At 44.8% G+C, this 12,945-nt stretch overlaps 1 protein-coding gene across 4 annotated transcripts in view; it reads right to left on the reverse strand.

Annotated features, from left to right (window-relative positions):
* LOC141103426 (pancreatic alpha-amylase-like) overlaps nt 1-7,359 on the reverse strand; it is a 54,616-nt gene extending 47,257 nt beyond the window's left edge. Inside the window, exons 1-2 of one of the 4 annotated variants that reach the window (XM_073593006.1) lie at nt 7,234-7,359; nt 5,319-5,438 (exon numbers count right to left, since the gene is read on the reverse strand). In XM_073593006.1, coding sequence (XP_073449107.1) covers nt 5,319-5,432 — 114 coding nt within the window. In that variant the 5' untranslated portion in view covers nt 5,433-5,438; nt 7,234-7,359. Of the gene's footprint in view, nt 1-5,318; nt 5,439-7,141 lie in introns of all 4 variants that reach the window. The other 3 variants (XM_073593008.1, XM_073593009.1, XM_073593010.1) reach the window with 3 other exon arrangements.
* Nucleotides 7,360-12,945: the final 5,586 nt, after the last annotated feature.

Consider the following 12,945-nt stretch of genomic DNA (forward strand, 5'->3'; position numbering starts at 1 on the left):
TTGGATATAGGGCTCCACATTTGTGTCTAATTTCCCTAAAGTGAATTTTCATTAATTACATCTCAGAGTACTTTTTGTTTAACGTCTTTTACGTTTCCCCTTGCTACATATAAAGTCCAAAATTTCATCATTGTCCAGAAAGCAAAGAACACAAAGTTGTGAATTTAGCTCTATTTTTCATACAGGCAAATTTTATTCTCATTATTATTTGTTGCTTGGCTGCATGTGTGGGATCTAAACATACAAACATTACAATCACTTAAATTAAAGCAGAGATACATTCAGCAAATTCAATAATGATTAACAACCACCAGAAATTGGAGAGCTTTCTATTCTACACGTTAAGTGCACCCAAACTCCTACTTCCAGGGAAAGAACCCAAAGGTACACCCTGTTCCAAATTATTATGCAAATTCTATTTCAGTGTCACAAAGATTAAATATTTTGTTTTTCAGTTTAACTCATGGATGGAATTGTGTCTCAGGGCTCTTTTGATCACTGAAAACAATCTCGGACACCTGTGATAATTAGATTGCCAGGTGAGCCCAATTAAAGGAAAAACTACTAAAGGAGGGTGTTCCACATTATTAAGCAGAGCACCATTTTCAAGCAATATGGGGAAGAAAAAGGATCTTTCTACTGCCGAAAAGAGTAAAATAGTTCAATGCCTTGGACGAGGTATGAAAACATTCGATATTTCACAAAAACGTAAGCGTGGTCACTATTAAGAGATTTGTGGCTGATTCAGAGCAAGGACAGGTTTTGTGCAGATAAAGGCACATTGAGGAAGATTTCTGCCAGATCCATGCATCGTATCAAGACAGCAGCTGCTAAAACACCATTACATAGCAGCAAACAGATATTCGAAGCTGCTGGTGCCTCTGGAGTCCCACAGACATCAAGGTGTAGAGTCCTCCAGAGTCTTGCAACTGTGCATAAACCTTCCATTCGGTCACCACTAACAAATGCTCACAAGCAGAAATGGCTGCATTGGGCAGAAAAATACATGAAGACTAATTTTCAAACAGTCCTGTTCACTGATGAGTGCCGTGCAACCCTGGGGGGTCCAAAAGGATGGAGTAGTGGATGGTTGGTGGACAGCCACCCTGTTCCAACAAGGCTGCGACATCAGCAAGGTGGTGGTGGAGTCATGTTTTGGGCCGGAATCATGAGAAGAGAGCTGGTCAGCCCCTTTAGGTTCCCCGAAGGTGTAAAGATGACCTCTGCAAAATATGCGGAGTTCCTGACTGACCTAAAACCTATTGAGAACCTTTGGAGCATCCTCAAGCAAAAGATCTATGAGGGTGGGAGGCAGTTTACATCCAAACATCAGCTCTGGGAGGCTATTCTGACATCTTGCAAACAAATTCAAGCAGAAACTATCCAAAAACTCACAAGTTCAATGGATGCAAGACTTGTGAAGCTGCTATCAAATAAGGGGTCTTATGTTAAAATGTAACGTGACCTGTTGGAACAGTGCATTGTAAGTTTTTTATTTTGAAAAATAAAAACTGTTATCATTAGGAGGTTTGTTCAATAAAATTTAAATTGTACTCTTAATAGTTGATAACATGAGAATTATGCTGACTGTTGTTTAAATCAATTATTTAGGTAGATGAGAAAAATATCATTGGCATAATAATTTGGAACAGGGTATAGGGATTGATTTACTTAAACTGGAGAGTGCAAAATATGGCGCAGCAGTGCATGGTTGCCAATCAGCTTCTAACTTCAGCTTGCTCAGTTAACCACTCCGGACCACCCGCCATCTTTATATGGTGGCTCTTTGAAGAGGTGTATCGTTGTTATGGCAGCAGCTAGCTACCATAACCCTGGTATCCTCTTCAAGGTCCGCTTTCAGGTAAAAGTGGTCTCTGCAGCGGATTCGCCGCAAGATCATTTTTATCGATGGCGGGAGAGGGCACCGTAGAGCGGTGAGAGGGCATACCTGCATAACACACTTTAAAGGAACAGGATCAAACACTTTAAGCTAGCTATACACAAAGGATAAAGGATTTAATGCTTGTTAAAGTGGTGGTAAACCTCAGACATGAAATATGAACAAAGCATAGTGTGTACTTCCAGAGCACTCAATGTCATTTCTGTCAGCTGCTTCATTCCTCTGGATCAGGGTTGCACGACCTGAGCAGTGGCTCGCAGCAGGACAACACTGGATTCACTGGTCTTTTTTGTCTTATGTCTTTGAGTACTTTTATCAACAGCGGGAGTTCTGGATTCCCCATAAGGGTTGAGGGAGACCTTACTTCCCTAGGCTGGGCGAGAATGCTGCGGCGGTCATCGTTTTCTGGTAAGCAGGTTATTCATACACATTGGGTGGTGATCTGGATGCACTTCGTTTGCTTTGAAGACTTTGTCACAATTCTTTTTCTGCATATTTATTCTTGCTCATCTGGATGGACACTGTTATTTAAGAATTTATGGATTTTTTCCTTGATGGGACTTTTCTTTAGTTTTTCTTTTTTTTCACCTTGGTATTTACTAAATTTTTTATGTATATTCATATTGATATATTTAATTTAATTTATTTTAATTAGCGCTGCATCTTTTTTTGGATATTGCTTTTTTCCTCTGCTATCAGCATGAGTCACTTCTCACAAGTTTTCCTGACACCAAGAGAAAAATTATGACAGGGGAGGGAGCTCCAGCTGATTGACAGCCTTAGCTCTGTTCCTGTGTGGAAAGGTGGGATGCCTCTTCCCTCCAATCAGCTTTCGGATCTCTCCTCACTGAGTTCTGCAGAGTGTAACTTCAGGTTTCCTCCCCCTTTTTTCTCAATCCTCAGATAAGCATTAAAATGTAGCACTTTGAACTGATAAAGAGAAGAGAAGACTGCAGAGAAATAGGTACAACTAATGTAGGAGGATTTGTTTCATCTCTGTGTATCACTTAAGGCCAGTCACTTCACTGGGTATATGTAAGGGTTTACACTTTAAGAAATTATATAACAGAATAATACTTACCATAATCCGTGCACGTCATCGAAGTGGGCGTGTGCTGCTTCATGACGTCACATATTTTTGGCGGAAGTAACGACAGTGGTCGGGGACTTCCGCCTTTCGGAACGCCGGGGGAGCCACGCGCGGCACGCCTTAGGCCAGCCATTAGTCTCCCTCGGCCTGTCAGGTAGGTGTGTGTGTGTAGGGAGGGTGGTTTGTTCACCTGTAGCTGTTTCCAATCATGAGCAAGCAATCAAATGGTCACTATATTACCTACATGTTGTGGGCTGGTCTGTTAGGAGACCACCCCAAGCCCTGCTCTTGGATTATCGGACATTTTTCTTTCCAATTCTGACCTAGCAAGTACACTCTCATGTTCTTATCATTACCTGCTCTTTAATATAATACTTACTTTAACCCATATTCAATATGATTTTCACTAATAGATTCACCGTTGAGTTGGACATTTTGATGATAGGCAACTCCTATCCTCATATCGATTAGTGGTTCCAAATTGATAATAACTATTGCAGTAGGTAACAGACACAAAAGATACGCTCAGCATCTTTCCAAATAACTGTTCTGTTTTATTATGACGCAATTGAAGGTTTTTATACACATGATTAAGTAGGTATCACATTAATATTACAATTGTACGTTTATGGTAACAAGGGGCGTTACATAGGCCGGCTAATTCTAATCAGGACTTGAAAGAATGTAAACATGTACTGAAAACATTATTAGTGCCGTGTGCACAGTGAGGGCAGTGTGCGATACATACAAAATAGAATACAATTATATACAGAACTTCCAAATTTCCATTACACCGTGTATTCATAACTTTGCAAGACGTCTATCCACATTTTTTTCACGTTTGGGGTGCTTGTTGCACTCCCTCAATAATCAGGTATCCTTTTTTATTACTACACTAGTTTGATTTTCCATCACTTTCCACCTATCACACACCTTTTTTGTCATCTCCTTCACTATATACTTGTTTTTCACATTCTAATCACCCTCTTATCTCTCACACCCCTCCCTTTTCTTTCCCCCTCCTTTGTTCTCACTTTTCTCTCACACCACACTATTTTTATGCAGCTTTCATATTTATATTTATTATCTCATGTTTTGTTTGCACTGGCACTCCCTCTTTCTCTCCTTGCAATTAATTTCCCTTTCTCCCCATTTCCTTCCCTGACCCGCATTTTTTCCCTGCTATTTCTTTCTTTTTATTCCTCCTTCCTTTTCTCGTTTTTCTTTCCTCTCTGTTTTACATTTTTTTATCACATCTCACTCTTGGTCTTTTCATTACCCCTTGATACCTCTATTCCATTTCATTCTTTTGTCTTCTTCTTTTTTTTTTCTCGATTCACTCCCCCATGCTCCCCTGTGCATACCTGCACACACGTTCACTTATTTCACTTTTGCCCCATCCCTCACATTTCATATGTGGTTTTCTCTTACTAACCTCCATTCACTCCCTTTTGGCCTAAGATGCCTGACCATGCTATACAATATAGTATATGAATATAAATAACTTTATATTCAATAACTTAACAGTAATGTTATATAACAAAATTTATACTTATACATATACCATTCGTATTGATGCTCTGGAATTCTGCTGCAGGTGTCGGCCCCCCTCCCCCCCATACCTGGCGGGCCCCGTGAGCAACAGTGTGTGACTCCTTGTAGGTTGCACGAAGTGGGGTTCTTTTCTACCTTAGTGTGTCTTCCGGCCTGTCGGTGCATAGAGTTGTTCTGACAGTACCTTTGGGAATTTCGGTTGGGAGGTCCCCTCCGCATGTATATAGGTAAATGTATGAAGTGGCCATTAATTTCGCTTGTATGGTCTTCTGTGCGCGTTTTCCCATTTTTGCATGCTAAATGTAGTTTTTTTGCAGCAAACTCATCCTCTGAAGAAGACCCAATTCAAATGGATCGAAACGCATCAGTTTCTGTCTCTTTTTTACATGTTTGCTACATAATGACATGTATACTTTTATGTTGTAATATATGCACCTCATGGGTATACCCCCGTGCTGAGCTCATATTTTAACCTTCATGGTATGTAATACGCTAATAAACTTTTACTAATTAAAATACATCTTTTTGGAATTTCTTAATCTTTTGATACTTTTGTATTTTGCTGCTAAAAAGCCCCTATTTGGGGACTCTTCCCATATCATATTATTATCATGTGCAGCAACCTTATCTCTCTGTATTTGTATCTTTCCCTTGCTAGGTACAACTAATATAGGAGGATTTGTTTCATCTCTGTGTATCACTTGAGTCCAGTCACTTCATGGGTATATGTGAGGGTTTACACTTTAAGAAATTATATAACAGAATAATACTTACCATAATCCAGCATCCAGCAGCAGCTCTGTTCCAAACCTGTTCTGTCCAGTGCTGTAATGTGGTCGGGCTATCCACTGGTCCCGCACTGTTTGCAGGGGCATAGCTACGAACCATGGGGCCCTACAATCAAACACAATACAACCACTTTCTCATTCCACATTCATTGGCCATTTCATTCATTCCCCATTTAGAAATGTTTATCGTATTTTCCCCTCAAACACCGTTTTTTTCTTTTCTAGTGGTAGCTTAGTACATAGGATTACACAACCTTAAGTTACCACCCTTTTTCTTTCTTAACCACCAATCCTTTGGCATAGAGCCTGGAATACATAGCCTGGAACACTACCTTTTTTTTTCTTAACCCAAAAGTAAAAATCCAACATTTATAAATCCCCAAGTATTTTTATAATTATTCCAATATTGTATCAATTGCATTAACTTAAACATAATTAAAAAACATTTGTACAAATAACCATTCCCTTTGTTTTGTAACAGGTAATGTCCCTGTACAATGTCAAGTTCCCATTTCTTTCATTTCAATATCAACAAATGAGCCCATCGGCCCAACTACCCCTCAAACATACAATCTATTTTTTTCATAATTAAATCTTGAACATTTCGGAGCTGAGGGCAATTTTATCAATCCGAAATATAGTATTTGTTGACATTGAAAAATAGCTTCCAAACCTTTAACAATGTGAGGATAGGTAATTGCACAATTAAAAACAATTCCTTAAAATAACTCCTCTCTTACTCTTCCTTCAAATCTTAACCTACATTACCCTCTACAATGTAGGGTGTTTTCATTAAAAACACTTTTAGGCCTCATGCACACTGGTCGTTTTTGGATGTTATTACAGCAGCTGTTTTTTGCTTCAGACGTTTTTTTCTACAGTCAATAAACTCCCCATCATGTTATCCTATGTGTCCATGCTGTTATCAGCAGTTTTTGGCTGAGGCGTTTTTTGGCTTTAAAAAAAACACGAAACTAGTGTGTTCTGGAAGGAGTTTTTCAGCTGTTTTCAGCTGTAAAAACGCTCTAACATCAAAAACGCTACTAAACGCTAAAAAACGTGGCTCACCAGCTCACTGCAAAGCTACTGCCATTTTTGTAACATTATTTTAACGTCCAGTGTGCATGAGGCCTTAAACTCACTTACTTTATCCTTACCACAAAGAAGGGTGTTTTCAACACACTCCCTTCTCCTTACACAATGCCCCAGCACACCTAACACGTTCTTTTGCAACCTTCGAAATTCTATTCTTTTTACCTTCAAAGAGTAATCAAAACATGTATTTAAACAATTACACCTCTTGCAAGCAATTTAAGCACTTATAAACAAATATTAGTAAAGGGGAGAGATCATATACTTCATATAATATTGCACTTTTACTGAAATTGGTCCTTTAAAATGAATTCTCTTCATGTACTGCATAACTGTTTTCCCCTTTTGAGATATTTGTTGGCACTCAGTAAGAATATAAAAATCCATTTCTACCCCTCTGTTAGAATGCACCAGTGACTGTGGTAACTTAAGCAAAAAACTTTCTCTTGTTTAACCCTTAAGATGTCCCTTTGAATTCTCCGTGTAACTCTCATTATATATTTTTTTTTATGGTAATTAAAGCCTTAAGTTTACATCGCATAGCCAAAATACCTTGGGAGTAAAAGGGAGGGAGGTAAAGAGAGGAGGAAAAGGAAGGGAAAGGAAAGAAAAGGGAAAACGGGAAAGAAAACAAAGAAGAGAGTGAGTGAAGAAAAAAGAGGGAAGGAAAAAGGGGAGGGTGATGGACAAAAAAAGGATACACACAAAAGTACATACCAATCACAATATTTGGGTATAAGCAAGGGAGATTCCTAATTTACTTTGTTTCCCTATTTCTGACTAACAATCTACTTGCTCGAGCGTCTCACCTTTCCCACGTACTTCTAAAGCCAACAATGGGTGTGTACACTTTTTCACACAGTGTTCCCAGAATGCTTAAAGCATACCTCCCAACTTTTTGAGATGTGAATGAGGAACAGCTATCAGCAAAAGTATGCAGGCATTGGACACACCTCTTGCCACATCCCCTTAAAGGAGAATTGTACAGAAAAATCACGATTGGTTAAACCCACATGTGCTTTTTTACCACTACTATTCCTTTATATTGGCTTTTGGAAATTAAAATACAGCAATTTAGAAATCAGATGAAAAGTTTAGCGCTGGAAAACACTTTTTGATAGATAAAAAGTGCATTTTATATACAGCTATATAGATCAGACCAAAATGAGGGACAAATGAGGAAGAATGAGGGACAGAGGGACATTGTTCCAAATCAGGGACAGTCCCTCAAATTCATGGACAGTTGGGAGCTATGTGAAAGCCAACCTGGGCACAACATCATAGAAACCCCAGGGTGCTTAGTGGCAACTGCTTCCCTTCTACCTCCGACCACTGACAGGTTCTCCGGCCGGCAGAACCCTCACTTTTGGTTGGATTGCAAGCCGCAATCCCAACCCTGCACTGCCCTCTTACTTCTAGATAGGCCCTCACACAGCCTGGCAGCCAGATGCTTCTGGGATAGGCCCAATATCGGGCCTAGCAGCCCGGGACGTATTGGTGGTAGAAGAGAAAAGTGCAATAAGGCCAAACTTAAGGAGAGATCAATAGATCAATAGATCTCTAACAATCAACCAGGATAACTACTCTTGGCTAGTAAATTTGTGAGGAGCTCCCTGACTAAACCCCAGGGTGCTACAATGTGGCTCAGGTGATCACTCCATGTAACTGCCGGCAGCATTCAGTCCAGCACCATCCTGGCAGCACAGCTTTTTGGAATGTTCATGTCATGAGAGGGTTAACCCATTGGTGGAGCTATCGGTCTCTTGGATCGCAGTACCAGTGTCCACCAGCGGGTGTCTTCCAACACCTAGGACCTGTAGTAAGAGGACTCTCCTGCTGGTGGCACTATTGCATCCTTGGGCCGTAGTACCGGTGTCCACCAGCGGGTGCACTCCGGCAGTGTGGAGCAAACAGCACCCTCTGCGCTCAGCTGTAACATGAGGTCAATTACTACAGCCTTATAAATTCCCGGCAAGCCCTCACATGCTTGCCTTGGTATCTTTCTCCCTGCGCCCTGACCTTGCTGCCTGTATCCTGTCCGTGAACCTGTTTCTGTCCTGATCTGATCCGATCCCTATCCCTAGCACATCCTGTACTTGTCCCTCCTGATTCCCTTGGATCCCTGCCCTGCAGCCTATCCATCCATCCTCTCCCTGTCCTGCTGGTTTCCCGTCCTTACCCATCTGCTGACCTCCCTGTGTATGACCTTGGCCTGGCTTTGTTTACGATTCCGGTATCTCCATTTACTTGTATGCACTATTTGTTGTTTGTGGGTCTGTGGTTGGTTTTGCACTGTTTATATTTCTCTTACTTGTCACTTATTTAATAAACACCATTATTTTTTCACTTACATGCGTTTCTGGTTTCCTCTGTGCAGTCCACACAGTCTGGTCTACTAAATCCTCTGACAGTATACCAAGGCCATCCCTGACCAGACATGGTTGCATTGAGGAACCGTCCGGGTTGTTAGTACTGCTAATATTAATTTCAATGAAATCAGTTATTATTCCCTGCTGGCAGAAGATGGCGAATATTGTCGCCAGATTTTGAAAGGGTGGACTAGTGACCAGCTGATGGAAACTATCCGATCAGCTCATTCCCTAGTGGATCAGGGGTATATGTCATTTGAAGATGTTCAGCCCCTGATCCAGTTATGTGCAAAACCAGCCCTGTCATGCATTCCCGAAGGAAGCGATGATTTTTCTCCCCCCTTCAATCATGGACAAGTTGAATCCCTGGTATGGTTATTGGAGGATGATCCAGCCTATTTTATGGAACATTATTCCTCTTGTTCACAGCAGGTGTTGTCTAATTGCATCCAGTCTGTGCAATCCTTGGTTAGTCAGGCTGTGCGTGAATCAGCATTTGTTCAACCTGTGCTGCAGGCATGGTAGGATCTCCTGTATTTAGCTAAACCACAATATTCCAGCCCTGCCATTAATCACCTGCCTTCCCAAAAATCTATCTCCCCGTCGCCTATGGCAACCTCAGCTACAGCCCAGTTTACTCAGCCCCCTACCAAATACTACTACCCAGTCTCCAAGTGTAGCACCTATCCTGCCTTCAATCCACCTGTCTCTTCTCCTCCACCTGTAACAACCCCACAGAACCCTCCTCCAGCCACTGTTCCTTGGTCTTCCTTTTGCCCAGCTACATACTTTTCTTACGACCCTGCACCTACGTACAAAGCTGCAGTGGCTAAACCAAAAAAGAAACGAAAGTTCTTCCCGACCCACACCATCCTGCCAGTAACCCAACCTGCCTCCACACCAACCAACCTGTTCCAGCCTGCATTCATGCCAGTTGAACTTAATGACCCACCTAAACCTGCCAAACCTCTGCCTGCTATCCAACCCGAAGTCTCGGTGCCCGCTTTCCAGTCTGATGTGCCTGCTATCCAGTCCAATGTGCCTGATTTCCAGTCTGATGTCCTGATGCCTGCCTTCCAGCCTGAAGTCTCGGTGCCCGCTTTTCAGTCTGATGTGCCCGCTTCTCAGTCTGATGTCTTGATGCCTGCCTTCCAGCTGGATGTCTCGGCGCCTGCCTCCCAGCTTGATGTCTTTGTCTCCCAGTCTGATGTGCCCGCTGTCCAGTCTGTCCTGATGCCTGCCTTCCAGCCCGAAGTCTCAGTGCCAGCTTCCCAGTCTGATGTGCCAGCTTCCCAGTCTGATGTGCCAGCTTCCCAGTCTGTTGTCTCAGTGCCTGCCTTCCAGCCTGATGTCTCGAAGCTTGCCTTTCAGCCTGATGTCTCGAAGCTTGCCTTTCAGCCTGATGTCTCGATGCCTGCCTTACAGTTTGATGTGCCAGCTTCCCAGTTTGATGTGCCAGCTTCCCAGTTTGATGTGCCAGCTTCCCAGCCTGATGTCTCGAAGCTTGCCTTCCAGCCTGATGTCTCGAAGCTTGCCTTCCAGCCTGATGTCTCCATGCCTGCCTTACAGCCTGATGTGCCAGCTTCCCAGTCTGATGTGCCAGCTTCCCAGTCTGATGTGCCAGCTTTCCAGCCCATTGTCCCAGTGCCTGCTTCCCAGTCTGATGTGCCAGCTTCCCAGTCTGATGTGCCAGCTTCCCAGTCTGATGTGCCCGCTTTCCAGCCTATTGTCCCAGTGCCTGCCTTCCAGCCTGATGTCTCAGTGCCAGCTTCCCAGTTTGATGTGCCAGCTTCCCAGTTTGATGTGCCAGCTTCCCAGCCTGTTGTCTCAGTGCCTGCCTTCCAGCCTGATGTTTCGAAGCTTGCCTTCCAGCCTGATGTCTTGATGCCTGCATTCCAGCCTGATGTGCCAGCTTCCCAGTCTGATGTGCCAGCTTCCCCGTCTGATGTGCCCGCTTTCCAGCCTATTGTCCCAGTGCCAGCTTCCCAGTCTGATGTGCCAGCTTCCCAGTCTGATGTGCCCGCTTTCCAGCCTATTGTCCCAGTGCCAGCTTCCCAGTCTGATGTGCCAGCTTCCCAGTCTGATGTGCCCGCTTTCCAGCCTATTGTCCCAGTGCCTGCCTTCCAGTCTGATGTCTCAGTGCCAGCTTCCCAGTCTGATGTGCCAGCTCCCCAGTCTGATGTGCCAGCTTCCCAGTCTGATGTGCCTGCTGCCCAGCTTGAAGTGCCCATGCCTGCTGCCCAGCCTGATGTGCCTGCTGCCCATCCTGAAGTGCCCGTGCCTGCTGCCCATCCTGAATGCCCGTGCCTGCTGCCCAGCCTGATGTGCCTGCTGCCCAGCCTGAATTGCCCGTGCCTGCTGCCCAGCCTGAAGTGCCCATGCCTGCTGCCCAGCCTGATTTGCCTGCTGCCCAGCTCGAAGTGCCCATGCCTGCTGCCCAGCCTGATGTGCCTGCTGCCCAGCTCGAAGTGCCCGTGCCTGCTGCCCAGCTCGAAGTGCCTGCTGCCCAGCTTGAAGTGCCCGTGCCTGCTGCCCAGCCTGATGTGCCTGCTGCCCAGCTTGAAGTGCCCGTGCCTGCTGCCCAGCCTGAAGTGCCTGCTGCCCAGCTCAAAGTGCCCGTGCCTGCTGCCCAGCTCGAAGTGCCTGCTGCCCAGTTTGAAGTGCCCATGCCTGCTGCCCAGCCTGAAGTGCCTGCTGCCCAGCTTGAAGTGCCCATGCCTGCTGCCCAGCCTGATGTGCCTGCTGCCCAGCTCGAAGTGCCCGTGCCTGCTGCCCAGCTCGAAGTGCCCGTGCCTGCTGCCCAGCTCGAAGTGCCCGTGCCTGCTGCCCAGCTCAATGTGTTCCTGTCAGCTGCTCAGCCTGATGTGTTCCTGTCCACTGCTCAACCTGGTGTGTTCCTGTCCGTTGCCCAGCTTGGTGTGTTCCTGCCCGCTGTCTTCTCGGATGTGCCTGCTGTCTTCTCGGATGTGCCCGCTGTCTTCTCGGATGTGCCCGCTGTCTTCTCGGATGTGCCCGCTGTCTGCTCGGATGTGCCCACTGTCCAGTTTGATGTACCCGATTCTCAGCCTGATGTGCCCTCATCTGTTGTTCAGTTTGAGGCCATGAACTTTGGACAATTTCATCTTGTTGGAGCGTCCGGAGGCAGCTCCATTGTGGGGGGGTACTGTCCTGAGAGGGTTTACCCGTTGGGGGCGCTATCGGTCTCTTGGATCGCAGTACCAGTGTCCACCAGCGGGTGTCTTCCAACACCTAGGACCTGTAGTAAGAGGACTCTCCTGCTGGTGGCACTATTGCATCCTTGGGCCGTAGTACCGGTGTCCACCAGCGGGTGCACTCCGGCAGTGTGGAGCAAACAGCACCCTCTGCGCTCAGCTGTAACATAAGGTCAATTACTACAGCCTTATAAATACCCGGCAAGCCCTCACATGCTTGCCTTGGTATCTTTCTCCCTGCGCCCTGACCTTGCTGCCTGTATCCTGTCCGTGAACCTGTTTCTGTCCTGATCTGATCTGATCCGATCCCTATCCCTAGCCCATCCTATACTTGTCCCTCCTGATTCCCTTGGATCCCTGCCCTGCAGCCTATCCATCCATCCTCTCCCTGTCCTGCTGGTTTCCCGTCCTTACCCATCTGCTGACCTCCCTGTGTATAACTTTGGCCTGAGTTTGTTTACGATTCCGGTATCTCCATTTACTTGTATATACTATTTGTTGTTTGTGGGTCTGTGGTTGGTTTTGCACTGTTTATACTTCTCTTACTTGTCACTTATTTAATAAACACCATTATTTTTTCACTTACATGCGTTTCTGGTTTCCTCTGTGCAGTCCACATAGTCTGGTCTACTAAATCCTCTGACAGTTCACTACTAGGAAATTGGTGCAGAGAAGTGTAGCGACCTCAGCAGAGTGTCCTTTAACTCCACAAGTGCACATTTGTAATCCAGAAGAGAGATGACCTCGGTATCTTCCTGAGAGTTACCAATATCGGAAAGGATCAAGGTTTCTCCTTTAGTGTTCACCGTAGTGACAAAACGTTTATTGTCTCTTTTCAGCCACCTTAGCTGACAGTTTAGGAAAATCCAGATGAAGAGGGATCTGTAGGAAGCTGCGCACAGCCTCATCCACCCACTAAGCCTCTTTGTGAAAGATCTCA

Source organism: Aquarana catesbeiana, linkage group LG07 (genome assembly GCF_042186555.1).
Source record: "Aquarana catesbeiana isolate 2022-GZ linkage group LG07, ASM4218655v1, whole genome shotgun sequence".
NCBI lineage: Eukaryota > Metazoa > Chordata > Amphibia > Anura > Ranidae > Aquarana > Aquarana catesbeiana.